Source organism: Capricornis sumatraensis, chromosome 8 (assembly GCF_032405125.1).
Source record: "Capricornis sumatraensis isolate serow.1 chromosome 8, serow.2, whole genome shotgun sequence".
Lineage (NCBI taxonomy): Eukaryota > Metazoa > Chordata > Mammalia > Artiodactyla > Bovidae > Capricornis > Capricornis sumatraensis.
In genome coordinates this window covers 23,358,264-23,385,732 of record NC_091076.1, presented here as the reverse complement: position 1 = coordinate 23,385,732, position 27,469 = coordinate 23,358,264, and the positions used below count along the sequence as shown (strand labels likewise).

General features: G+C 37.8%; 2 protein-coding genes and 1 pseudogene across 2 annotated transcripts; 2 read left to right on the top strand and 1 right to left on the bottom strand.

Moving 5' to 3' along the window:
* Positions 1–2,418: 2,418 nt before the first annotated feature.
* LOC138083793 (olfactory receptor 8B8-like) lies at positions 2,419–3,360 on the bottom strand. Its single transcript, XM_068977697.1, has one exon. The coding sequence runs from the start codon at positions 3,352–3,354 to the stop codon at positions 2,419–2,421; it is 936 nt and encodes a 311-aa protein (XP_068833798.1). The 5' UTR covers positions 3,355–3,360.
* Positions 3,361–12,280: 8,920 nt separating this feature from the next.
* Positions 12,281–13,200, top strand: LOC138083483 (olfactory receptor 8B3-like; annotated as a pseudogene).
* Positions 13,201–21,806: 8,606 nt separating this feature from the next.
* LOC138083259 (olfactory receptor 8B3-like) lies at positions 21,807–22,736 on the top strand. The gene has a single exon (XM_068977040.1). It carries the CDS (start codon positions 21,810–21,812, stop codon positions 22,734–22,736), a length of 927 nt encoding a protein of 308 aa, XP_068833141.1. The 5' UTR covers positions 21,807–21,809.
* Positions 22,737–27,469: the final 4,733 nt, after the last annotated feature.

The following is a 27,469-nucleotide window of genomic DNA, read 5'->3' as shown; positions in this document are numbered from 1 at the left end:
GAGCCTTTACTAAACACCCAACACTATGTTAAGCCCTAGAGTTATAACCAAGAAGATACCCAAGGTGCCTTCCCTCCCAGGGAAGACAGATAATCAGATGACTAGAAAAGCTTGTGAAAATTGCTCTTATTACTTCATGTCAGTCCTGACTGCTACACTTTGGGTAATACAAAAAAGAGCACCTAAACTTTGCAAGGTGGATTAGACAGGTTTCCATTCAACTGATACCTAAAACATCAACAGAAAACAAAGTAGGTTATAAATAGGTAATAAGAGCATGCTAGAAAAAGGAAAGCACATAGAATATAACCAGGGAGGAAACCTCATTGTTCAGTGAGCAAAATGAGTTTTCATGAAAAGGTAGAAAAATGAAAACAAGAGAAACCCTCTATGTACTCCATAAGTTATCATGTGATTCTCATCCCACTTTTGAAAATCCAAGTTGACTAAACATGTGTCTTATGTAACATATTCCCTTGTATTGAACTAAACTTTTTCCTGCAAATAAATAACTTAAAATGTTCTTATCATTAAATACATAGAATGAGATTGAATATTTTGTAGGAAAGAACTTCCAGTACAGTGGAATGTGCCAGGAGAGGGTAAGCATATACCCTGAAGGTCATCTACCCATCTTTTTGTCCAGGAAAGACCTCCTGGAGTTCTGGATAACCTAATACCTGAAGGATAAACAGGTTGAGTAAGAAAAAGGACTGTTTCTTTGTACATGAAAGTGTTCCAGACTAAAAGAAGAGCTTGTAGAAAAGTAACACAAAGGAACAAGAGTTTATTTAATTTGGGAAAGTTCAATAAAACTTTAGCAGGGTACTGGTGCCAAGGGCCAGCATGAGGAACTCCGCCCATGGCAAAGGTCATGAGGAAGGAGGCTTGGCATACGCAAAGGCGTGATCAAGCCTCAGGAAACCCCCTGTTCCCGAGCATCTACCCCCAAAACCAGAGTCTATACTGTTTCATGCTCCAGCCTACACCTCTGACTTTATGGGGGGCTGTTCCCCACTGGTTCTCTTGGAGAAGGAGTAAACATGCAGCTCCAAGTCAATAAAAATTCCTGGGTGTGACAAGAATGTTTCAATTTACAGACTCCTCTGAAGGTTATCTAGCCTGCCAGTATAGGTTCATCCAGCTTTCTTGCTCCCCGTTTTTCTGGCTGAATTTCCATCTGGAATGCGGGTACTCACCATGCCTGCTTATTTTGCCTGGGCTTCTAAGATTGGACTGGGGAGGCCTCAGTGTCTCCTCTCCTTCGGGAGAACGGAAAGACTCCTGTGGCCTACGTAGGTGGTGATTGGTATTTCACGTAAACCAGGTTATTCAGCCTCCTTTTCTCCACTAATTTTCCTACTACACTATCCATTTCTAATCTCTCTCTATCTGTAATTAAATAAGTTATTTCCAAGGACGCTGACTCCATCCCCACCTTTGAATCACCCTGGATCCACCGGGGCTGGACCCCGGCACTGGGAAGAAACAGGGAGGAAGGAGTTCCAGTGACAGAACATCAGGCTGGAGAGATGAACAGGGTTCAAACAGAAAGATTCTTGCTTGGCCTACTGCAGAAATTTTGTTTTACCTTGAAAGAAATTCCAGTGAACATAGTAAACCAAGGTAAATATGATCTTATTTGAAGTATGGAACGAGCATTCTGGTTGCAGTGTGGAGAATAGATTTTAAGGGGAAAGATAAGAACGGAAGAAGCCAGTTGGAAGGCTGGTGTCTGGATGAGAAATGATGAGAAATGTTCATAAGACAAGAATTGTTAGCAATTGATAAATTGGGTGTGGAAGACAAGTACAGAGAGGGGGCTCAAAGAAGATACCAACTTGGGATTTGAGCAATTAAGTAGATGGTGCCATTCACAATGACAGAGACCAGAAGAAAAGAGAGTTTGGTAGGCTTGGTGATGTTTCTGTGATTAAGCTGATTCTTATAAGTTCAGGTGCCTGTAGAGTATTCAGAGAGAGATATTTGTCAGTTAAACATAGGTTTGAAGTTCAAATGTGAGTCCTATTTTTGTTTTCTGTGTAGAAATTTTCCATAATCAGAACACTCTTATCTGCTATGAACTAGTCAACTTGCTTTAAAAAGGTGTGAATATTCTTTCTGATTTTTAAGAGGAAGACACTGTGAAGGAAGATAGAGGAAGAAGAAGGAAGAAATATCTTTCACAACTATGAGACCCCCAATTCTTTGCTACAAATATTAAGTTGCTTCAATTTCTTCCCAATAAAACTAAAGTAACAGTATACCCATACTTTGCAGAGTGTTCAACCCAACCTTCTAAATCAAAGTCTTTCTATTATACTTCACTTCATCCTGTGTGAAAGAACTCAATATAGGAAAAGAAAAAGATTTTGAAAGAAAGGTGTATTCTATTATCATAATTAATACTGTTCCAGTTCAGAGAAATATTTTTCTACTGAAGCTTTTTTTCAGGGCAACCTTAACCTCCTTATTTCTGAAGCTATAGATCAGAGGATTAAGCATAGGCACCAAAATGGTATAGAATACGGTGGACACTTTCTTCTGGTTCATGGATAAAACAGAAGAAGGATGAAGATACATGAATGCCCCTGACCCAAAGAAAACAGAAACAACAATTATATGTGAGCTACAAGTACTGAAGGCTTTGGACCTTCCTTCTGTGGAACTGATGTGGAGGATACTGGAAAGGATAAAAACATATGAGACAGTGACGGTGAGGCCAGGCACACCAACATCAAAGCCAACGATGATGAGAACCACAAGTTCATTGATGTGAGTGCTGGTGCAGGAGAGCTCCAGGAGGGGGAGGATGTCACACATGTAGTGGTTGATGGTGTTGGCATCACAGAAGGTCAACCTCAACATGCATCCTGTGTGGGCCCAGGCAGCAATAAAGGCCCCCAAGTATACAACCACAGCCATTAGAGAGCAGACCTGAGGGGACATGGTGACCTTGTACAGCAGGGGCTTGCAGATGGCCACATAGCGATCATAGGCCATCACTGTCAGTACATAGCACTCTGCATTGACAAAGAAGCAGTAGAAAAACAGCTGAGTCATGCATCCTGCATAGGAGATGGTGTTCCTCTTTAATACAAAGTTTACTAACAGTTTGGGGGTGATGACAGAAGAGTAACAGAGATCAATACAGGATAAATTAAAGAGGAAGTAGTACATTGGAGTGTGGAGGTGAGAAGTCAGTCTAATTAGAGTGACCAAGCCCAGGTTTCCTGCCATGGTAATTATGTAAATTCCCAAGAAGAGGAAGAACAGGGGTACCTGGATCTCCGGATGGTTAGTTAAACCCACAAGGATAAACTCAGTGACCAATGAGGCGTTTCCAATATCCATTCTCTTCCAGTGGGATCTGAAAGATAGAAAATAGAGTCATATTTGAGGCGGAACTCAGATTCCCCATGCAATCTCATGCCCAGTCCATTCAGGAGCCAAGAAGACCAAAGACTCTGCTGAGGCTTAACTATTTTACAGAAATAAATAAATAAATGGATCTGGCTCTGCTCATACCGAGAAAAGCAAGTGCCTGGAGGGCATCAGCATAGTAATACTAGGAGAATGTAAGAATGCAAGAGAATATAAAAAGAGCATGCATTTCCACCTTTTCTTCCCTCAGTTTGTCGCTAACAGTTTTTCTTCCTTCACCTGCTTAAGTATGCATTTGTTAATGTTCACTCACCACACTTCATCTACCCTGTGCTAGCTACCAGTCCAAACTGGACACTGTGTAGGGGGTGACCATAATCACAAGTCCACAGCAGAGTTGGGGAAACAGAGACTCAGAGAGAACCTTTGGCTTCCCAAGCATACACAACAAGGAAGCCATTAAGTCAGGCCTAGAACCTGGGTCTCCTGCATAAGAAATTCCCTAAAGTGTATAAAGGTTAGAAACACTGCAAACCCACTAATCTAAGCAATACCTTTAATTTCTAATTTCCTCTCCCACAGACCCATTAGTTGTCTCTATCTCAGGGCCAGAACTCGGGGAAGATGTAAAAACAAAAAGGATTCAATACTCACTCTTCTTTGCCTACTGGCATCAGAACTGTCTTTCTGGTTTCCCCTCCACCAAGGCTCTCCAAAGAGGAAGAGATCTTCTGCTGCAAGAGACAGCAGAACTGAATTCACCTCGTCTCCTCCAACCCTGTGGAGGGGTTCAGAATATTTATAAGTCTCAGCATTTCTTTTGTTCTGAGAGTCAGTCAGATGAAGATCATGATTTTTAATTACTGTTTTGCCCAGAGGTGATCATTAAGTCACAAAAAGGAATCCAAACAGCAACTCTTGATTTTCAATATAATCATATGTATTTTATTCCAAGTTTCAAGGTCTCAGGGATTTGAAAAAGAGATTTTCTCAGGAGCCTCTGCATGCAAATCCTTGAGGAAATATAGACTTAGGAAACTGTTTACACGGTATGAAGATAATTTAACCCTGGTGTCTTTGGAAGCTCAATATTTCACTCAAAATTTCATATTAGGGATTTTCTCTTCCTTTGTCTTTCTTCTACTGTTTCTTTGACTTTTGGGTACTATTGCTAACACATAGCTAATGACATTTTTAATCCTATAGAAATAAAAACTATCCAGAAAGCAGGAATAGAAGGTACATACCTCAACATAATAAAAGCTATATATGACAAACCCACAGCAAACGTTATCCTCAATGGTGAAAAACTGAAAGCATTTCCCCTAAAGTCAGGAACGAGACAAGGGCGCCCACTTTCACCACTACTATAAAACATAGTTTTGGAAGTTTTGGCCACAGCAATCAACAGAAAAAGAAATAAAAGGAATACAAATTGGAAAAGAAGAAGTAAAACTCTTGTTTGCAGATGAAAAGATCCTTACATAGAAGACCCTAAAGACTCCACCAGAAAATTATAAGACCTAATCAATGAATATAGTAAAGTTGCAGGATATAAAATCAACACACAGAAATCTCTTGCATTCCTGTACACTAATAATGAGAAAATAGATAGAGAAATTAAGGAAAAAATTCCATTCACCATTGCAACGAAAAGAATAAAATACTTAGGAATATATCTACCTAAAGAAACTAAAGACCTATATATAGAACACTACAAAACACTGGTGAAAGAAACTAAAGAGGACACCAATAGACGGAGAAATATACCATGTTCATGGATAAGAAGAATCAATATAGTGAAAATGAGTATACTATCCAAAGCAATCTATAGATTCAATGCAATCCCTATCAAGCTACCAACGGTATTTTTCACAGAGCTAGAACAAATAATTTCACAATTTGTATGGAAATTCAAAAAACCTCAAATAGCCAAAGCAATCTTGAGAAAGAAGAATGGAACTGGAGGAATCATCCTGCCTGACTTCAGGCTCTATTACAAAGCCACAATCATCAAGACAGTATAGTACTGGCACAAAGACAGAAATATAGATCAATGGAACAAAATAGAAAGCCCAGAGATAAATCCACACACATTTGGACACCTATCTTTGACAAAGGAGGCAAAAATATACAATGGATTAAAGACAATCTCTTTAACAAGTGGTGCTGGGAAAACTGGTCAACCACTTGTAAAAGAATGAAACTAGAACACTTTCTAACACCACAGACAAAAATAAAGTCGAAATGGATTAAAGATCTAAATGTAAGACCAGAAACTATAAAACTCCTAGAGGAGAACATAAGCAAAACACTCTCCGACATAAATTACAGCAGGATCCTCTATGACCCACCACCCAGAATATTGGAAATAAAAGTTAAAATAAACAAACAGGATCTAATTAAAATTAAAAGCTTCTGCACAACAAAGGAAACTATAAGCAAGGTGAAAAGACAGGCTTCAGAATGGGAGAAAATAATAGCAAATGAAGCAAATGACAAGCAACTAATCTCAAAAATATACAAGCAACTCCTGCAGCTCAATTCTAGAAAATTAAACGACCCGATCAAAAAATGGGCCAAAGAACTAAACAGACATTTATCCAAAGAAAACATACAGATGGCTAACAAACACATGAAAAGATGCTCAACATCAGTCATGATCAGAAAAATGCAAATCAAAACCACAGTGAGGTACCATTTCACGCCAGTCAGAATGGCTGTGATCCAAAAGTGTACAAGCAATAAATGCTGGAGAGGGTGTGGAGAAAAGGGAACCCTCTTACACTGTTGGTGGGAATGCAAACTATTACAGCCACTATGGAGAACAGTGTGGAGATTCCTTTAAAAAGTGGAAGTAAAACTGCCTTATGATCCAGCAATCCCACTGCTGGGCATACACACTGAGGAAACCAGAATTGAAAGAGACACGTGTACCACAATGTTCACTGCAGCTCTGTTTATAATAGCCAGGACATGGAAGCAACCTAGATGTCCATCAGCAGATGAATGGATAAGAAAGCTGTGGTACATATACACAATGGAGTATTACTCAGCCATTAAAAAGAATACATGTGAATCATTTCTAATGAGATGGATGAAACTGGAGCCGATTATACAGAGTGAAGTAAGCCAGAAAGAAAAACACCAATGCAGTATACTAAGGCATATATATGGAATTTAGAAAGATGGTAACGATAACCCTGGATGCAAGACATCAAAAGAGACACAGATGTATAGAACAGTCTTTTGGAGTCTGTGTGAGAGGGCAAGGGTGGGATGATTTAGGAGAATGGCATTTAAACATGTATAATATCATATATGAAATGAATCATCAGTCCAGGTTTGATGCATGATACAGGATGCTTGGGGCTGGTGCACTGGGATGACCCAGAGGGATGATATGGGGAGGTAGGTGGGAAGGGGGTTCAGGATGGGGAACACGTGTACACCCGTGGCAGATTCATGTTGATGTATGGCAAAACCAATACAATATTGTAAAGTAATTACCCTCCAATTAATATAAATAAATTTATATTATAACAAAAAAAACAAAACAAAAATATGACATGCACATCTTCCCGCACATACATGTTTTTAACATTATGGCATAAGTGACCAAATGATGCATACTTTATATATTAAAAGCATATCATTTCCTTTTCCTTAGCACTCTCCTTCCTATATGATCTCCCATCCATCAGTCACTCTCAATTATCCATGTTTATAACCAAAAACACCTTTCTATATCTTCCTACTCACTGATATAAAAAATAATTACAACTATAAAGACTTTACAATTGATTACAAACTTCATATTTTTGACCCTTTTCTCTTTTCATCTAACAGAATTATACTAAAATGTCTGTAAAAGTCTATGTTGTGGATATATTCTAATACATCAAACCAGTCCCCATTGATAGAGATCCATAATTTCTATCCAACAGCAATGCTAAAATATTCAATATTGTACATACACTTGATATTTCAGTACTTTTATTTTAATGGGATAAATTCCCAGCATGTATCCCATGGACCCCCTCCTCAAGTTTGATTCATCAGCTAGAGTGGCTCACAGAACAGAAGAAAAGTTTACTAATAGTTACCAGCTTATTATAAAATGATCTGATATAGGATATAGATGAACATCTGGATAGAAGAGATGAATAGGGCAAGGTTTGCATAAAGAGTATGGAGCTTCCATGCCCTTCTCAGGTACACAGCTCTCCCAGCATCTCTACACTTTCATCAACCCAGAAGCTCTTGGAATCCCATCAATCTGAGGTTTAATGGAGGCTTCATTGCACAGGCATGATTGATTAATCATTGGCCATTGGTGATTGAAACCAATCTTCAATCCCTCTCCCCTCCATGGAATTCTAGAAGTTCTAGGAAGAGACTGGAAACTCCAACCCCCTAATAACAAGGTTGGTTCTTATGGCAACCAGTCAGCATCCTTAGATGAGGCCCCAAAGTCACCTCATTAACATTACCAAGCATACCTTTATCTTTGTCATCCCTTGAATTCCAAGAGTTTTAGGAGCTCTGTGCCACAAATGGGGTAGGAGACTGAATATATTCAATACATTTTATATTATTATAATTTGTCAATAATAGATATTAGTTTAATATTTGTCACCATCATTAAACTATATATTTCACTGATCTATTATTAGTCCCTGGTTTGCTTAAGGTATTTCTTCCCCAACAAAAGTTTTTAAACATCATACAATAAAATATGACTACTTTTAATACATTCATAATTACACTATATAACACAGATCTGATACAACCACCTAAATTTGAGAAAATGTTATTTCTTGCTTTTATTACTACAAGGTAAGTCCTCCTAACTAAATCCTTGATTCATCCATTGCCTCATACAGTCTATCCCCAACACAGTAACCAAGATCATTTTTTTTTAAGTATGTCAATAAATAAATAAATAAATAAATAAAGCATGTCACTGTGTTATAAATTCCTGTATTCAATTTCACTCAAAGTACCAAGTTTTATAATGGCCTGCAGAAAGAAATATGTTACATCTCAGTGCTTATCATCATCTCTTTCCCTCACTCTTGTCAATAAATAAAACCACTATGCTTTTATTCATACATGCCAAGAGTATCACCTTAGATCCAGCAACCCCACTCAAAGGCATATATCCAGTCAAAATGCAATTCCAAAAGATACATGTACTCCTATATTCAAAGCAGCAATATTCACAATAGACATGATATGAAAACAATATAAATGTTTATTTACAGATGATTGGATAAAGATGTGGTACATATATTGATGATAATTTTGGTAAATTCTTTGGAAATGCCAAAGAATGCTCAAACTCCCTCTCAATCACACTCATCTCACACGCAGTAAAGTAATGCTTAAAATTCTCCAAGCCAGGCTTCAGGAATACGTGAACAGTGAACTTCCAGATGTTCAAGCTGGTTTTAGAAAAGGCAGAGCAACCAAAGATCAAGTTGCCAACATCCGCTGGATCATCAAAAAAGCAAGAGAGTTCCAGAAAAACATCTCTTTCTGCTTTATTGACTATGCCAAAGCATTTGACTGTGTGGATCACAAAAAACTGTGGGAAATTCTGAAAGAGATGGGAATACCAGACCACCTGACCTGCCTCTTGAGAAACCTATATGCAGGTCAGGAAGCAACAGTTAGAACTGGACATGGAACAACAGACTGGTTCCAAATAGGAAAAGGAGTATGTCAAGGCTGTTTATTGTCACCCTGCTTATTTGGCTTACTTACATGCAGAGTACATCATGCAAAATGCTGGGCTGGATGAAGCACAAGCTGGAATCAAGATTGCTGGGAGAATATCAATAACCTCAGATATGCAGATGATACTAACCTTATGGCAGAAAGTGAAGAAGAACTAAAGAGCCTCTTGAGGAAAGTGAAAGAAGAGAGTGAAAAAGTTGGCTTAAAGCTCAACATTCAGAAAACTAAGATCATGGCATCAGGTCCCATCACTTCATGGCAAATAGATGAGGAATAGATGAGTGTTCTTCTCACTGGAACAGTGAGAGACTTTGTTTTGGGGGGCTCCAAAATCACTGAAGATGGTGATTACAGCCATGAAATTAAAAGATGCTTGCTCCTTGGAAGGAACGTTATGACCAACCAAGACAGTATATTAAAAAGCAGACACATTACTTTGCCATCAAAGGCCTGTCTAGTCAAGGCTATGGTTTTTTCAGTAGTCATCTATGCATGTGAGAGTTTGACTATAAAGAGGGATCAGCACAGAAGAATTGATACTTTTGAACTGTGGTGTTGGAAAAGACTCTTGAGAGTCCCTTGGACAGCAAGGACATCCAACCAGTCCATCCTAAAGAAGATCAGTCCTGGGTGTTCACTGGAAGGTCTGATGTTGAAGATGAAACTCCAATACTTTGGCCACCTGATGCGAAGAGCTGCTTCATTTAAAAAGACCCTGATGCTGGGAAAGATTGAAGGCAGGAGGAGAAGGGGACGACAGAGGATGAGATGGTTGGATGGCATCACCTCAACAGACATGAGTTTGGATAAGCTCTGGAAGTTGGTGTTGGACAGGGAGGCCTGGCTTGCTGCAGCTCACAGGGTCGCAGAGAGTCAGACACAACTGAGCGACTAAGCTGAACTGAACTGAATATCCTCTGAAGGGTTACATGTTATGAATTTAGCAACATTGATATGCTTGCTTTTTTTTTATTTTTTGATGTTCAACATTGACTTACAGTTTTTAACTCCTTGTTATATCCTTTATCATTTTCAATGGCACTCATACCATATCCCTTGATCTTAATATCAACATATATTATTTTCACATATCAAGTCCTATATTTAAAAAATAGTTGACCCAGTTGGAACTTTTCTTCATTTATATTTTACCCCATTTTATAAACTTCTTTTCCTTATTGAGAAAAATGTGTATCTAAAAAAGTAGATAATAATTAAACCACTTGGGAACCCTTAAAGGCATACAGAAGTACAGCCACTCTGTTTTGTATTTTACCATTATTTGACGTGCCAAAAATATGTTAAAGTTGGTCACAAGATTTCCATTTGAGAAGCCTCAAAATGCAATTTGTTTCATTTTTAGAAAAAATAAACTTTCTGTCAAATTAGATTTCATTCTATCAGAATATTGTGGATAAAATAATATAGAAGTTTAAATAACACTTCTAAAGTTTACATTTGGCAATAGATTAAGGAATCAACTTAATTATCATTTCTTGTAGCAACTGAAGCTCTTTGTGTCTGTTTGGACCTCACTAAAAGGAGGGGAATCGAGTTAGGATGCTTACATGTATAATATGGAACATATTGCTGCAAAACTTGAAAACTGCTTCATTTGAAAATTTTCAGATAAAGAAATAAAGAGACCTGGAAGTAAGACTCTAACAGAAATATGTCCATTTAGGAAATGGGCATAGAGAGGGAATGAAGCAGTGTCCTATATTTCCCTTCAGAGTTGAAGATAATGAAGAGGTGGGAATTCACTTTGGATCTACCTGAGGGAGGCACAGTCCCCAGAGTAAAGCAAAAATGATTAAAACAATAGGTCCATAAGAATTAAAGACAAATCATATATATATATGATCTACACCTCAGAGAAGAGACTTAGAAAGCTTCTACCCAGTTTTTAACCAACAGCATTACATAATTATACTCACATTAACTCTTTCTGTGTCTAATTACTAGCAAGTGTGATAATTAAAGGCTTTGACTTTTCCCACTGCTTGAAAGGACAACATAATCAGAAATTACACTAGATCATAAACATTTCCTCAGCATATGTCTAGGTTGTCTCCTCTTAGAATCAAGGAAATCAAGCCTCAAGAACGTGAAATTACGTTTCCAATACCAACAGAGCGACAATCAATGATAAGGGAATCAGCTCTGTGGTTTTCTGAACTAAGAAGGGTGAGTTTCTGAATTCAACTTACATACCTAATTTAATTTACAATACTCATTCTTTGTTTTGAGATGAAAATTGAGGAATCTAATGTATGCCTAGTCTTTCTCATTTTGTGTAGTTCTAAGACTGAAGTGATCCCAGGGGATCTGTTGGAGAGGGATCAGAGAATGTTCCAAAACATGAGTGGGCTTAAATCATATCAGTCAGGAAGTTTCCTCCAAGACAATAAAGCTCTTACTCTTTTACATTTATGGCTTTTGCTTTGTGACAAGGGAAGTTACTTAATTCTCATAGACTATTTTCTTGAATTACAAACAGAATTCTTGGTTCTAACCATATGAAGTCTAAGGTGTATTAGAAGCCAGCACCTAGTTGCTAGGGTCACTGCTTGCAGTTCTACTGATGAGGGAAGACCTCAAGTGAATGAGGAAATGTTGAGTTGAGAGTAGAATGATAGTGTCCTAAGCCACCCCTCTTCTCTCTTGTTTTTTTCAGCTGGTATGTTTGCATATGGTAGCACTGGCCTTTCCTCTGTAAGCTGTTTGTGATATCCTTTGCTATATTTAGCTTATAAAAGCTAAATACACATCACTGTATAGTGATAAAGGTAAAGGCAGATTCTATGGGAGTAGGTTGGGATAGTGTCAGGCATCCACAGTGTTTGTACTCTTTAGTGCTGAACTTTCCTAGTGGCTCAGTGGTAGAATCCATCTTCTAATGTAGGAGATGCAGGTTCAATCCCTGGGTCAGGAAGATCACCCAGAGAAGGAAATGGCAACCCACTCTAGTATTCTTGCCTGGGAAATCCCATGGATATGGAACCAGTCCATGAAGTCACAAAAGGCTCGGACATGACTTAGAAACTCAACAACAGCAAAATACTCTTTCGTAGGATGAGACACTATGGGAAGAGCTGAGTTGTTCTCTAATGGAACAATTTTCTCCTGTATCCACAGATTCCCTTAGAGAAGAATGGCTCCTGGAAATGTCTCCTTTGTGACTGAATTCAATCTGTTGGGATTAACAGACTGACATGATCTCCAACTCCCTCTGTTCTTCCTGTTCCTAGGAATGTACATGGTCACTGTGCTGGGAAATTTGGGACTTATAATGCTACTTGCATTGAATTCACACCTACACACCCCCATGGACTTTTTCCTCTTTAACTTGTCCTTCATATACCTCTGTTATTCTTATGTATTTACACCCAAAATGCTGATTAACTTCTTATCAAAGATGGATATTATTTCTTATATGGGATGCAAGACTCAGCTCTACTTTTTCCATTTTTTCATCATTACTGAATGCTATCTGCTGACACCAATGGCCTATGACTGTTATGTAGCCATCTGTAAATTACTCTTGTAAAATGTTGTCATGTCCCTATACTTTAGGAGTGTGTTCCACACTTATGCTTGTTTCCTACTTAATGGCATTTTCTGATGTCATGGTTCACACTGCATGCATACTGAGACTGACCTTCTGTGATACAAACATCAACCATTATTTCTGTGATGTCTTTCCTCTGCTCAAGCTCTCCTGCACAGGTAGCCACATCAATGAGCTGGTAATTTTCACTGTGGTGGGCATCAACATCATTGTGCCCAGTTTCACCATCTTTGTCTCTTATGGTCTCATCCTCACCAACATCTTCCACATAAGCTCCATAGAGGGCAGGTCCAAAACCTTCAGTACCTGCTATCCCCACATCATTGCTGTTTCTCTTTTCTTTGGATCATATACATTTATGTATCTCAAACCTTCATCTGCTGGGTCTATGGATGAAAGAAGTCTCTTCTCTCTTTACACCAATGTGTTGCCATGATGAACCCTTTAATCTGCAGCTTGAGAAAGCTGCTCTGAGAAAATCTCTGAGTAGGAGAGAATTTTGAATTGATAGAATATCTCTCTGTGCAGTTGGTCACAAGGCAGAAAGGTTCTGTATTTAATAATTTTGTTGACAATCTTTTTGTTTCTTTTTAACCAGGTAGAAGGAAATCTGAGTCATCTCTCAATTTATTTCCACTCTGTGTAGAGCCATACTTCTCTCTTACCTAACCATTTGCTGAATTTCTCACAGTCTCCCATTTATTAACACTAATTAGAAAAAAATATTACCTCTTGCTTTTTTTTTTCTTCTCAGTTTGAACATATTTCCCCTCTGGAAATAGAAAACTGCTCTATAGATGATGAAACATGGAACATTAGGGTGACATAGTGTCATTAAGGATGTCTTATCTGCCACTTGCCATTGGAAGTATGAATTAGACGATTTTTTCTCTTCCCGTCTTTTCAATCTTCCTTGAGAAAGACTGCATCTACTTAAATGCCTGAGATGAAAGGTTCCATAATGACTGCTAAGTATAAACCACTTTACTTCTCTAAACATTACACATGATATTTTCCTGGAAAAATTTTTTCTTAGTTTGCATATCCATTCCTGCACATAACATATTGTTAAAATATATTACCTGGATGTGAGAGCTAAGTTCAGAGTAGTAATTTGCTTCTACTTTATGTCATTGTTTTTATTTCAGTAAACATGGAAAGGAGAAAATACTCTAATTTGAAAGTTGATTTTCAAACTTTGTCTTTGGGTTGTATATGACTTTTTCTCAAGGTGAGTATCAGAAAAGTTTACAGCAGTATCAAAAAAGTTTTTTGGATATGTCTCCTCAGCCTAAGAAATAAAAGCAAAATTAAGCAGAAGGGACTGCATCAGATTGAAAAGACATTGTAGAGCACAAGAAACTTAGCAAAATACAAACACAGTCTACTGAATGGGAGAAGATATTTGAAAACATTATGTCTGAAAACAGGCTAATAATATCCAAAATATAAAAATAACCTGTATTACTCAGCATCTAGAAAACAAAGAACCCAATTAAAAAATGGGCAAAAGTGTATTTTTTCAAAGACATCTGGATGACTACCAGACCCATGAAATGATGTTCAGCTTCACTTATCTTCAGAGAAATGGAAATCAAATCCAAGGAGATACCTCATTACTGTCAGAATGGCAAACAAAGAGGCAATAAGCAAAAATTGTTGGTAAAGATGTACAGAAAAGGGAATCCTCATGCACTGTTGGTGGCATGTAAACACAACGGAAAACAGTATGAAAGTTCCTCAAAAATTAAAAATAGAACTATACAGTCCAGACACTCCACTCCTGAGTATTTACCTAAAGGAAACAAAATCACTAATTCAAAAATATATATATACCCTGAAGTTCATTGAAGTATTATTGGCCAAGATATGTATGCCTAAAGTCACAGTGATATTACGGATGATTGGATAAAGGAGACATGGTATATATTTATACAATGGAATACTTCTCATACATAAAAAAGAATGAAATATTGCTATTTGAGACAACATAAATGAACTTAGAGAATGTTAAGTGAAATAGGTCAGATAGAAAAAGACAAATACTGTATGATTTCACTTATATTAGGAATCTACAAAACAGAAAAAATAAACAATGTAGGCAAGCAGAAATTGTTACAGATACAGAGAATAAACAGACTGTTGCCAGAGGGAAGGAAGAGGGGGCAGGAGAGAAGTTGGTGAGAGACTTTAAGAGATATAATCTTCCAGTTGCAAAAAAAAAAAAAAAGTGATAAGCATGAACAGTGTGGGGAATATAGCTGATTATTATGTAGTATCTTTGAATGGTTAAAGTTGGTAACAAGACATATTGATGTTAATTTCAAAGTGTATAGAGATAGCAAATCAGCTTATTACTCATTCAGTTCAGTTCAGTCACTCAGTCATGTCCGACTCTTCACGACCCCATGAACGCAGCATGCCAGGCCTCCCTGTCCATCACCAACTCCCAGAGTTTACTTAAACTCATGTGCATCGAGTTGGTGATGCCATCCAGCCATCTCATCCTCTGTCGTCCCCTTCTCCACCTGCCCCCAATGCCTCCCAGCATCAGGATCTTTTCCAATGAATCAACTCTTCGCATGAGGTGGTCAGAACACAGGAGTTTCAGCTTTAGCATCAGCCCTTCTAATGAACACCCAGGACAGATCTCCTTTAGGATGGACTGGTTGGACCTCCTTGTAGTCCAAGGGACTCTCAAGAGTCTTCTCCAACATCACAGTTCAAAAGCATCAATTCTTCGGCACTCAGCTTTCTTCACAGTCCAACCCTCACATCCATACATGACCACTGGAAAAACCATAGCCTTGACTAGATGGACCTTTGTTGGCAAAGTAATTACCCATTAGAAACTAATATAATATTGTTGGTAACTTATACCTTAAAAGCAAACAAACTAACAAATGTACAGAAAAACAGATCAGATTTATGGTTACCAAAGGCAGGGATCTGGAGAGAAGAGCAAGTGGATAAAGATAGGACAAATATCCAGTTCTAAGATAAATAAGTACTAGATGTAATATACAATATGATAAATACAAATAACACTGCTAAATGTTTTCTGTGAAAGTTGTTAAGAGAGGAAATCCTTAGAGTTCTCATTACAAAGAAAAAGGATACTTTTTTAAAATATATATAAATTTATTTATTTTAATTAGAGGTTAATTACTTTACAATATTGTATTGGTTTTGCCATACATAAACATGAATCCACCACAGGTATACACGTGTTCCCCATCCTGAACCCCGCTCCCTCTTCCCTCCCCGTACCATCCCAGGTTTGATGCATGATACTGAAAAAGGATACTTTTTTACTTTTTATTTTGTATCCATATCAGATGATGGATGTTCTTATTGTGGTTATTGCTTCATGATGCATGTAAATCAAATCATTATACTGTACACCTTAAACTTACACAATGCTGTATGAAAAAAAGTGAAAGTGTTAGTTTATCAGTAATGTCCTACTCTTTGTGATCCCACAGACTGTAGCCCAGAAACTCCATGGAATTCTCCAGGTAAGAATACTGCAGTAGGTAGCCATTCCCTTATCCAGGGGATCTTTCCATCCCAGGGGTTGAATCGAGGTCTCCTGAATTGCAGGCAGATTTTTCAGCATCTAAGCCAACAAGGAAGCAGATTATATTTCAAAACCCAGAAGAAATGAATAAAATGGAAAAAAAATTCCATGTGTTTGGATTTGAATATATCTTGGATATTATGTACTTATCAGATATATCATTTATAAGCAATTCTTCCATTGTGTTAGCCCTCCATGCTCTTGATGATATCTTTGAAACCCAAAAGTTTTTAATTTCATAATGTTCAGCATCCACTTTTTTTGTTTTGTTTTGTTCTGTTTTCATTTGTCCTTTATTAGTCATATCTACGGATAAGGCAATGGCACCCCACTCCAGTACACTTGCCTGAGAAATCCCATGGACAGAGGAGCCTGGTGGGCTGCAGTCCATGGGGTCGCTAAGTGTCAGACACGACTGAGCAACTTCACTTTCACTTTTTACTTTCATGCATTGGAGAAAGAAATGGCAACCCATTCCAATGTTCTTGCCTGGAGAATCCCAGGGACGGGGGAGCCTGGTGGGCTGCCGTCTATGGGGTTGCATAGAGTCGGACACGACTGAAGTGACTTACCAGCAGCAGCAGCAGTCATGTCTAAGAACCATTGTCCGTCCCAAAATCAAAAAGATTTACTCTGATGTTTTCTTCTAAGAGTTTAATAATATTACCTTTTATAATTAGATATAAGGTTTATTATGAATTAACTTTCTTACTTTGTGCAGTGCTCCAAATTCATTCTTTTAAAATGGACTTAATTATTTTAGTAGGTTTTGTTGAAAAGACTTCTCTCTCTACCACATAATCTTGGCATCCCTGTTGAAAATCAAGTGAACATAATGGAGTGGCTTATTTTCAGACTCCCTGAGATATATATATATATATGTTTTCCCCTCACATGTGTGTATGTAAATGCAGTGAATTCATATCTGTGCTCTAAATGTAACCTCCAATTAAAATAAATAAATTTATATTAAAAAAATAAAATAAAATAATTTTATTTCCATTGATCAAAAACAGAGGTGAGCATGGTGTTATAATATTTTTAAACTACAATTTTCATCATTTGTGACCATCGTGAACAGTAAGACAGAGGATAGAGAGGTAAAGGTAAGAACTTTTACACTCTTTCTCTCTTGAACTCGTTCCTAGAAAAGCTACTTCCCTTACCTATTAATATTCCTCCATAGAACTAAAAGCCTTCTTCCAAGGAGATAACAGGAAGTGAAAATAGAAGGAAAAACAATTACCAATATGTTTTCCATCAGTTCAGTTCAGTTGCTCAGTCATGTCTGACTCTTTGTGACACCATGGACTGAAGCATACCAGGCCTCCCTGTCCATCACCAACCCACAGAGTTTACTCAAACTCATGTCCATTGAGTCGGTGATGCCATCCAACCATCTCATCCTCTGTCATCCCCTTCTCCCCTCCCCTCCTTCAATCCTTCCCAGCATCAGGGTCTTTACTAGTGAGTCAGTTCTTCGCACCAGGTGGCCAAAGTACTGGAGTTTCAGCTTCAACAACAGTCCTTCCAATGACTATCCAGGACTGATTTCCTTTAGGATGGGCAGGTTGGATCTCCTTGCAGTCTAAGGGACCCTCAAGAGTCTTCTCCAACACCACTGTTGAAAACCATCAATTCTTTGGCACTCAGCTTTCTTTAGAGTCCAACTCTCACATCCTTACATGACTACTGGAAAAACCATAGCCTTAACTAGATGGACCTTTGTTGGCAAAGATATATCTCTGCTTTTGAATATGCTATCTAATTTGGTCATAACTTTTCTTCCAAGGAGTAAGCATCTTTTAATTTCATGTCTACAATCACCTTCTGAAGTGACTTTGGAGCCCCCCAAAATAAAGTCTCTCACTGTTTCCATTGTTTCCCCATCTATTTGCCATGAAGTGATGGGACTGGATGCCAAGATCTTACTCTTCTGAATGTTGAGCCTCAAGACAACTTTTTCACTCTCCTATTTCACTTTCAAGAGGCTCTTTAGTTATTCTTCACTTTCTGCCATAAGGGTGGTGTCATCTGCATTTCTGAGGCTATTGATATTTCTCCCAGCAATCTTGATTCCAACTTGTGCTTCATTCATCAGCCCAGCGTTTCTCATGAGGTACTCTGCATATAAGTTCAATAAGCAGGGTGACAATATACAGCCTTGATGTACTCCTTTTCCTATTTGGAACAAGTCTGTTGTTTCATGTCCGGTTTTAACTGTTGCTTCCTGACCTGCATATAGGTTTCTCAAGAGGCAGGTCAGGTGGTCTGGTATTCCCATCTCTTTCAGAATTTTCCACAGTTTATTATGATCCACACAGTCAAAGGCTTTGGCATAGTCAATAAAGCAGAAAGAGATGTTTTTCTGGAACTCTCTTGCTTTTTCGATAATCCAATGGATGTTAGCAATTTGATCTCTGGTTCCTCTGCCTTTTCTAAAACCAGCTTGAACATGTGGAAGTTCATGGTTCACGTACAGTTGAAGTCTGGCTTGGAGAATTTTGGCCATTACTTTGTAAGAGTGTGAGATGAGTGCATTTATGTGGTAGTTTGAGCATTCTTTGGCATTGCCCTTCTTTGGGATTGGAATGAAAACTGACCTTTTGCAGTCCTGTGGCCACTGCTGAGTTTTCCAAATTTGCTGGCATTTTGAGTGCAGCACTTTCACTGCATCATCTTTTAGGGTTTGAAAAAGCTCAACTGGAATTCCATCACCTCCACTAGCTTTGTTCATAGTGATGCTTCCTAAGGCCCACTTAACTTTGCATTCCAGGATGTCTGGCTCTAGGTGAGTGATCACACCATCATGATTATCTGGGTCATGAAGATCTTTTTTGTACAGTTCTTCTGTGTATTCTTGCCACCTCTTCTTAATATCTTCTGCTTCTCTTAGACCCATACCACTTCTGTCCTTTATTGAACCCATCTTTGCATGAAATGTTCCCCTGGTATCTCTAATTTTCTTGAAGAGATCTCTAGTCTTTCCCATTCTGTTGTTTTCCTCTATTTCTTTGCATTGATCACTGAGGAAGGCTTTCTTATCTCTCCTTGCTATTCTTTGGAACTCTGCATTCAAATGGGTATATCTTTCCTTTTCTCCTTTGCTTTTTGCTTCTCTTCTTTTCTCAGCTATTTGTAAGGCCTCATCAGATAGCCGTTTTGCTTTTTTGCATTTCTTTTTCATGGGGATGGTCTTCTCCCTGTCTCTTGTACAGTGTCATGAACCTCCATCCATAGTTCATCAGGCACTCTGTCTATCAGATCTAATCCCTTGAATCTATTTCTCACTTCTACTGTATAATCATAAAGGATTTGATTTAGGTCATTCCTGAATGGTCCAGTAGTTTTAAAGCTGGTCACACTCTGCCATTTGAGAAGCCTCAAAATGGAAGTTAAATTTGTTTCATTTTTAGATAAGGTAAATGTTCTTTCATATTAGTTTTTATTCTGACAGAATATTGTAGAAAAAAATGACTGCGCAACTTAACTGTGCAACTGTTAGAGTTTAATGTTGGAAGAAGGAAGGCAAGATTCACAACCATCTAACTCTGTAGTCCCTAGTGTTTTCTATAATGAGAAGAAACTGATAACCTCAGTTACTGAATTTTTTCAGAAAGTGACCCAACAGGAGAATCAGGAAGAAATTTCAGGTGTGTGTTAGAGTTATAAACTGTAAGTGTATAAAATATAGGAGGGACATCTGTGCTGTATGCTTAGTCGTGTCCAACTCTTGTGACCCCTTAGGCTGTAGCCTGCCAGGCTCCTCTGTCCATGGGATTTTCCAGGCAAGAATACTGGAGTGAGTTGCCATTCCCTTCTCCAGGGTCTCCTGCATTGCAGGCAGACTCTACCAACTGAGCTATGAGGGAAGCCCCCGTCAAAGGGACATAGAGTATTGCAAATTATTTCAGCAATTTCCTGCAGACAGAACATCTGAAATGAGTTATTTCAACATTTGAAAACATTGAGATAAAGAAATAAAGAAACTTGAAAATGGGACCCTTCGAGAAAACACATTCATTTAAGAAATGGACATAAAGAGGGAATGAAGCAATGCACTAGCTTTCTCTTCAGATGTGTAGATAATGAGGAGACAGGAATTTACTTTGATCCACCTGAGGATGTTCAATCCCTAGAGTAAAGTGAAAATGGTTAAAAGAGTGAGTCCCTAAGGAACTAAAGACAGATCATGAACCATGTATATAGTTTCCTTCTCTTTTTTTTTTGTTTGATATGTGATTGAATTCCTGGGGAATTGTTGAAGCAAACCTCTAGTCTGTTTTTAACCATGTACCTTACATCATTACACTCATATTAAATCTTCTGTGTTTAATCAAGTTGCGAGTGTGGTAATAAAATGCTTTATTTTCCTCCACCTCTTGAGGGGACTGAAAATAACCAGAAATTATGGTAGTTCATAAAGTTTTTGAGGGCATATGCCAATGCTGTCTCATTTTAGAGTCAAAGGAATCAAGCCTCAAGAACCTGACATTGCATTTCCAATACCAGCAAGGTGAAGACTAACGATAATGGAGCCAGCCCCAAGGTTTTCTGCCCTAACGAGGGTGAGTTTCTGAATTCATCTTACATGCTGAATTCAATTTGCAAACTTATTCCTTGTTCTGAGATGAAAATTCAGGGTCCATTTTTTCTCATTTTGTGTAGTTCTGGGAGTCAAGTGAAGTTGGTGGATGAATCTGTCGGAGGGGGCTCAAAGGACATATCAGTCAGAAGTTTCCTCTAAGTATGTGTAACTCTCACTCTTCTAACTTTATGGCTTTTAACTCTGTGACAAGTGGAGTAACAACTCTTATAGATTCTGGTCCCCTCATCTTGGATTAGAAAGCATATTTTTGATTTAGACCATGTCACAGCTAATCTGCATTAGAAGCCAGGGCCAGGTTGCTAGGATTACTTCCTCCAGTTACAGTGGTGAGGGAAGAGTTGAAGAAAATAAGGAAATGTTGAAATGAGAGGAGAACAATTGTATCCTAATCCATCTGTCTTCCCTTTGGATTATCCAGCAGGTGTGCTTGCATATGGCAGGACTGGTCCTCCCTCTGTAGGCTGTTTGTAATGTACTTTGCTATATTTAGCTTGTAACCGCTCTAATAAAGGGCAAGTCCACATCACTCTGTATTGTAATAATGGTAAAGTCAGATTCTATGGGACCAGGTTGGGATAGTGTCAGGCATTCCCAGTGTGTATACTCTTTGGTGCTGGGCTTCTCTGGGGCTCAGTGGTAAAGAACCCTCCTGCTAATGCAAGAGATGTGGTTTGTTCCCTGGGTTGGAAAGAACCTCTGATAAAGGAAATGTCAATTCACTCCAGTATTCTTGCCTGGGAAATTCCATGGACCCAAGAACCTTGAGGGCTACAACCCATGGGGTCACAAAAGAGTTGGACGCAACTTAGTGACTAAAAAAGAAAAAAACTGAGCTCTTTTGTAGGATGAGACACTATGGAAGAGCTGGGTTGTTCTCTAATGGAACCCTTTTGTCCTGTATCCACAGATTCCCTCAGAGAAGAATGGCTCCTGGAAATGACTCTTTTGTAACTGAATTCATTCTGTTGGGATTAACAGACCGACCTGATCTCCAACTCCCTCTGTTCTTACTGTTCCTAGGAATGTATATGATCACTGTTCTGGGAAATTTGGGATTGATATTCCTAATCACACTGAATTCAAATCTGCACACCCCCATGTACTTTTTCCTCTTTAACTTGTCCTTCATAGATCTCTGTTATTCTTCTGTGTTTACACCCAAAATGCTGATTAACTTCACATCAAAGAAGAATATTATCTCTTACATGGGGTGCATGACCCAGCTCTACTTCTTCTGTTTTTTTGTCATTTCTGAATGCTATGTGCTGACATCGATGGCCTATGATCGCTATGTGGCCATCTGTAACCCACTTTTGTATAATGTTGCCATGTCCCCTAAAGTATGTTCCAGCCTTGTGCTTGCTTCCTACTTGATGGCATTTTCTGGTGCCATGGCTCACACTGGATGCATGCTGAGACTGACCTTCTGTGATGCAAACACCATCAACCATTATTTCTGTGATGTCCACCCTTTGCTCCAGCTCTCCTGCACAAGTACCTATGTCAATGAGCTTGTAGTTTTCATTGTGGTGGGAATCAACATCATTGTGCCCAGTTTCACTATCTTTGTCTCTTATTGTCTCATTCTCACCAATATTCTCCAAATCAAATCCACAGAGGGCAGGTCCAAAGCCTTCAGCACTTGTACTTCCCACATAATTGCTGTTTCTCTGTTCTTTGGATCAATGTCATTCATGTATCTCAAACCATCTTCTGCTGGTTCTATGGATGAGGAAAAAATCTCTTCTGTCTTTTACACCAATGTGGTTGCTATGATGAACCCCTTAATCTATAGTTTGAGAAATAAAGATGTGAAAACTGCTCTGAGAAAAACCCTTAGTAGGAGATAATTTTGAATAGAGTATCTCTCTCTGTGAAGTTGGTCAAGGGCAGAAAGTTTCTGTGTTTAATCATAGTAACTTTGTTGACTATCTTATTTCTTTTTAACCATGTGGAAGGAGAGCTGAGTCATCTCACAATTTATTTCCACTTTTTAGAATTGGTCTCTCTTTTCTTACCACTAGCACAATTTCCTTTCCTCACTTTCTCCCATTTATTAATACTCTTCAGAAAAATTTATTAAATCTGTCTTTTCTATCAGTTTGAACTTTTTCCCTGTTGAAATAGAAGACTTGTCTACTGATGATTAAATCGGGGAACATTAGTTTGATGTTGTGTCTTTACGGTTGTCTTAGCTGACATCTGCCATTGGAAGCATGAATCAGAGAATGTTTTCTCTTCATTTCCTTCCAGTCTTCCTTGAGCAAGAATATATTTCATTTAATCCCTGAGATATAAAGTTACATAATGGCTAAGTATAAAAATTTTTGTTTTTGTTGCCAATGCACATTTTGCTTTTTTGACAAGAAGTTTCTTACTTTTACACAGCCAGTCCTGCACATAACAGATTATTAACGTATACTTCTGGATGGGAAAGTATAACTCAAAGTAGTAATTGCTTTATTTACAGTTGTATATTTCTTAATGAAGACACCTAGACTAAATTTAATTTTATGTTTTAAAGTCTACTAATCTCAGTATACTTTGCTTCTGCTTTATCTCATTATTTTTGTCTAATTAAACACGGCACAAAGGAAAATGTTCTAATTAGAAATTTGACTATGCTTTGTCCCTGGGTCACATGAATTTTTCTCAGGATGGGTATTTTTTTTTCAGTATTTTTTTGTTGTTGTTGTTGCTTTGTTTGCTTATGAAAATAATTTATTTTGTGCTTGTTGTTGGGAAATAAGAAGCCTATGGACCTGAATACTGGGGAAATGACTGGCTTAAGTAAGGACATTATTTTTTCCAAAAAATTAAGAAAAAAAAATGGAACACTTTCAAGTGTTTGTAATTCAAGGAACAGTGTTTGGTAGATTAAAGAGTTCAGAATCCTGTCATGACGCCAAGGTCAACAAGCCACATTGCCAATAAATAAGAGGTCTTTGTGGGGGTTCCTCATGAGGCTTAGGAACTGCGTTTAAATATGGGTTTTTTTTTTACCTATTCCATCTAATACATTAAATGTTTAGTCCATAAAGCTTTAATAAACTTATGATACACAGTGACCATACTATAGTAGGGTCTTTTGAGATGAAGGTAGAAATGTTGTGACTACCTGTGAGGAAAAAGTTATAGGACATTTTTTTCCCCCCTGAAGATAAAATAACTATTAGTGATTAAAACTCAAATTAGGGATAAGGAATCTAGGAAATAAAATTTTGAAATTAAAAGACTCATTTTTATGATTCCCTTCCTTTTCTGGAAGACCTAGAAATATGAAAGAGATCACAGGATTTCTATGGATAGAATGAAAAGTCATTTGATAATTAAAAAATTAAACTCATCAACCTCCAACACTGTATGTGACTTGGGCAAAACCTTATCGCTTCTGTTTTGTTGTCTACTTCCTCGTGGATTTTAAGGTATAAAATACTCAAAATGCTGTTAGAAAATGATAATCTGAAAGAAATATTTGATGACTAATTCAAGCTATGACTTTTCTCAAATAGGATGTTGGATTACTTTCGTTTTGAGAAAATATGGGGAAATGGTTAGTCTAAAATACTTAAATGATTCTGTGCACAGTCTTTCAGTTGTGTCCCACTTTTTGTGACCCCATAGACTGTAGCCCTCCAGCCTCCTCTGCCCATGGAATTTTCCAGGCAAGAATACTGGAGTGGGTTGCTATAGGTTTGTTGTATATGGCCTTTATTATGTTAAGGTACCCTCTAGGTCTTGTTATCTGTAGTGTAGTAGTTATCATGTTTGCCTCATATGTCAAAGATCCCTGGTTTGAAACAGGGCAGAAACAGACTCTCAGAAGCCTAAGGATCTCTGCTACTCCCTAATTTCTATGGCTCAGTAATAAACAATCTGCCTGTAAAGCAGGAGACCCAGGTTCGATCCCCGGGTTAGGAAGATCCCCTGGAGAAGGAAACGGCAACCCACTCCAATATTCTTGCCTGAAGAATCCCATGGACTGAGGAGCCTGGTGGGCTACAGTTCATAGTGTCACAAAGAGTTGGACAAAATTGAAGGGACTTAGCACACATGCACATGTACCCTCCATGACTTTCTGGAGAGTTTTTATCATAAATTGGTGCTGAATTTTGTCAAAAATTTATTGTACATCTATTGAGATGATCATATTGTTTTTATTCTTTGATTGGTTGGTGTGGTATATCACATTGATTGATTTGCAGAATTTGAAAAATCCTTGCATCCCTGGGATGAATTCCAATTGATCCTGGTGTGTGATCTTTCAAAAGTATTGTTGGATTCAGATTGTTAGAATTTTGTTGAGGAGTTTTGCATCTATTTTCATCAATGCTATTGGCTTATAATTTTCTTTTTTGTGCTATCTTTGTCTGGCTTTGGTTTCAGGTCTTGGTGGCCTCATAGAATGAGTTTGAACCTTTTCCTTCCTCTGCAATTTTTTGGGAACAGTTTCAGGAGCATATGTGTTAATTCTTCTGTAAATGTTTGGTAGAATTCCCTTCAAAACCATAAGGTCCTGGGCTTTTGTTTGTTGGGAGTATTTTAATAACAGTTTCAATTTTAGTGCTTGAGATTGGTCTGTTCATATCTTCTATTTCTCCTTGGCTCAGTCTTGGGAGACTGTGCTTTTCTAAGAATTTGTCCATTTCTTCCTGGTTGTCCATATATTGGCATACAGTTGCTCATCATAGTCTTATGATTCTTTGTATCTCTGTGGAGTCATTTGTAACTTTTTACTTTCCATTTTTAATTTTATTGATTTGAGTCCCCTCCCTTTTTAATGTGAGTTTTGCTAAAGGTTTATCCATTTTGTTTATCTTTTCAAAGAACCATATTTTCATTTCTTTGATCTTTGCAACTGTTTTATCTACTGCATTTATTTCTGCTCTTATCTTTAGGATTTCTTTACTTCCACTAGCTTTATTATTTTTTTCTTTTTATGTCTAGAAGTGTTTTATTTTGGCCTTAACCTGATTTGATTTGTTTTAGGTTGAGTATTACCTCACACCTGCCAAAATGGCTATCACCAAAAAAATCCAAAAAGAATAAATGCTGGAAAAGGTGTGGAGAGAAAGGAACCCTTCTACACTGCTGGTGGGAATGTAAATTTGTATAGCCACTATGAAGAACAGTATGGCAGTTCCTTAAAAAAAAAAAAAAAATAGAACTACCATATGACACTGCAATCCCACCCCTGGGCATATATTGGAGAAAAGCATCGACTGAACAGATAAACATGCACCCCAATGTTCATTGCATCACTATTTACAATAGCCAAGACATGGAAGCAATCTAAATATCCATTAATAGAGGGATGGATAAAGAAGTCATGGTGCATATATACAATGGAATACTACTCAGCCATTAAAAATGAATGAAATAATGCCATTTGCAGCAACATGGATGGACCTAGAGATTGTTATACTGAACGACGTACATCAGACACCGAAGGGGAAATATATGAAATCCCTTATATTTGAAATCCAACAAGAAATAATGCAAATGAACTTACAGAACAGAAAGTGATTCACAGAGTTAGAGAATGAACTAATGGTTGCCAGGGGAAGGATGGGAAGAAGAGATGGGGAGTTTGGAATGGATTTGTGCACACTGCTATATTTAAAAATGGAAAAGCAACAAGGACCTCTGGTATACCACAGGGAACTCTACCTAATGCTATGTGATAGCTTGGATGTGAGAGGAGTTTGGGGAAGAATGGAAAAATATATGTATATGGCTGAGTCTTTTCACTGTCAACTGAAACTATCACAATATTTCTATTCTATTTCTCCAATAGAAATTAAAACTTTAAATTAAAAAAAAGAACTGCTTTCCTTTATTGACATTCTGCTGAAGAACTCAGTCTTCTCAGAGTGAGATAAAAGGAGGTGAAATTAGATTGCAAAATAATTGTCAATTTGTTCTCCCGTAGTATTATAAATTTTTCTGCAATTAAAATTTTAGGCATACATTTCAAGGATCTTAATCTGATTTTTAAAATTTTTCTTAAGAGCTCTCATTTGGGAAATTCACTGAAGCAATTTTTTTAATTAATTCAAATCTTATCCAAGTCAAAATTTTCCACCAATGGGAGCTGGTTACTTAGAACATCTTGAAAACATTTAAAAATATTTCCAAAATATTTCCCAATGATAAAATCCTCATTCTCTGACAAGGACCTACTCAGAGACAAATAACATTCTTCCTTAATTCACAGGCCAGAATGCTGCAGTGGGTAGACTTTCCTTTCTCCAAGGGATCTTCCTAACCCAGGGATTGAACCCAGGTCTCCCATACTGCAGGTGGATTCTTTGCCATTCTGGCCTAGAGAATTCCATGGATTGTATAACCTAGGGGTTGCAGAGTCTGACACGACTGAGTGACTTTCACTTTCACTTAATTCACAGGGAGAATTATCAGAGATTGATTTTTCACACTCTGATAGTTTTGATTCTGAAGAATATTGTTACTTTCAGGGCAGATGCTATTTGTAAGAAGGCTTTCCTTTCCCATTTAGGAGAAAAAAAAAAAAAAGATCTTTAGACCCAATGCTCTTTTTCCTCATCTATCATCTATTATCTTG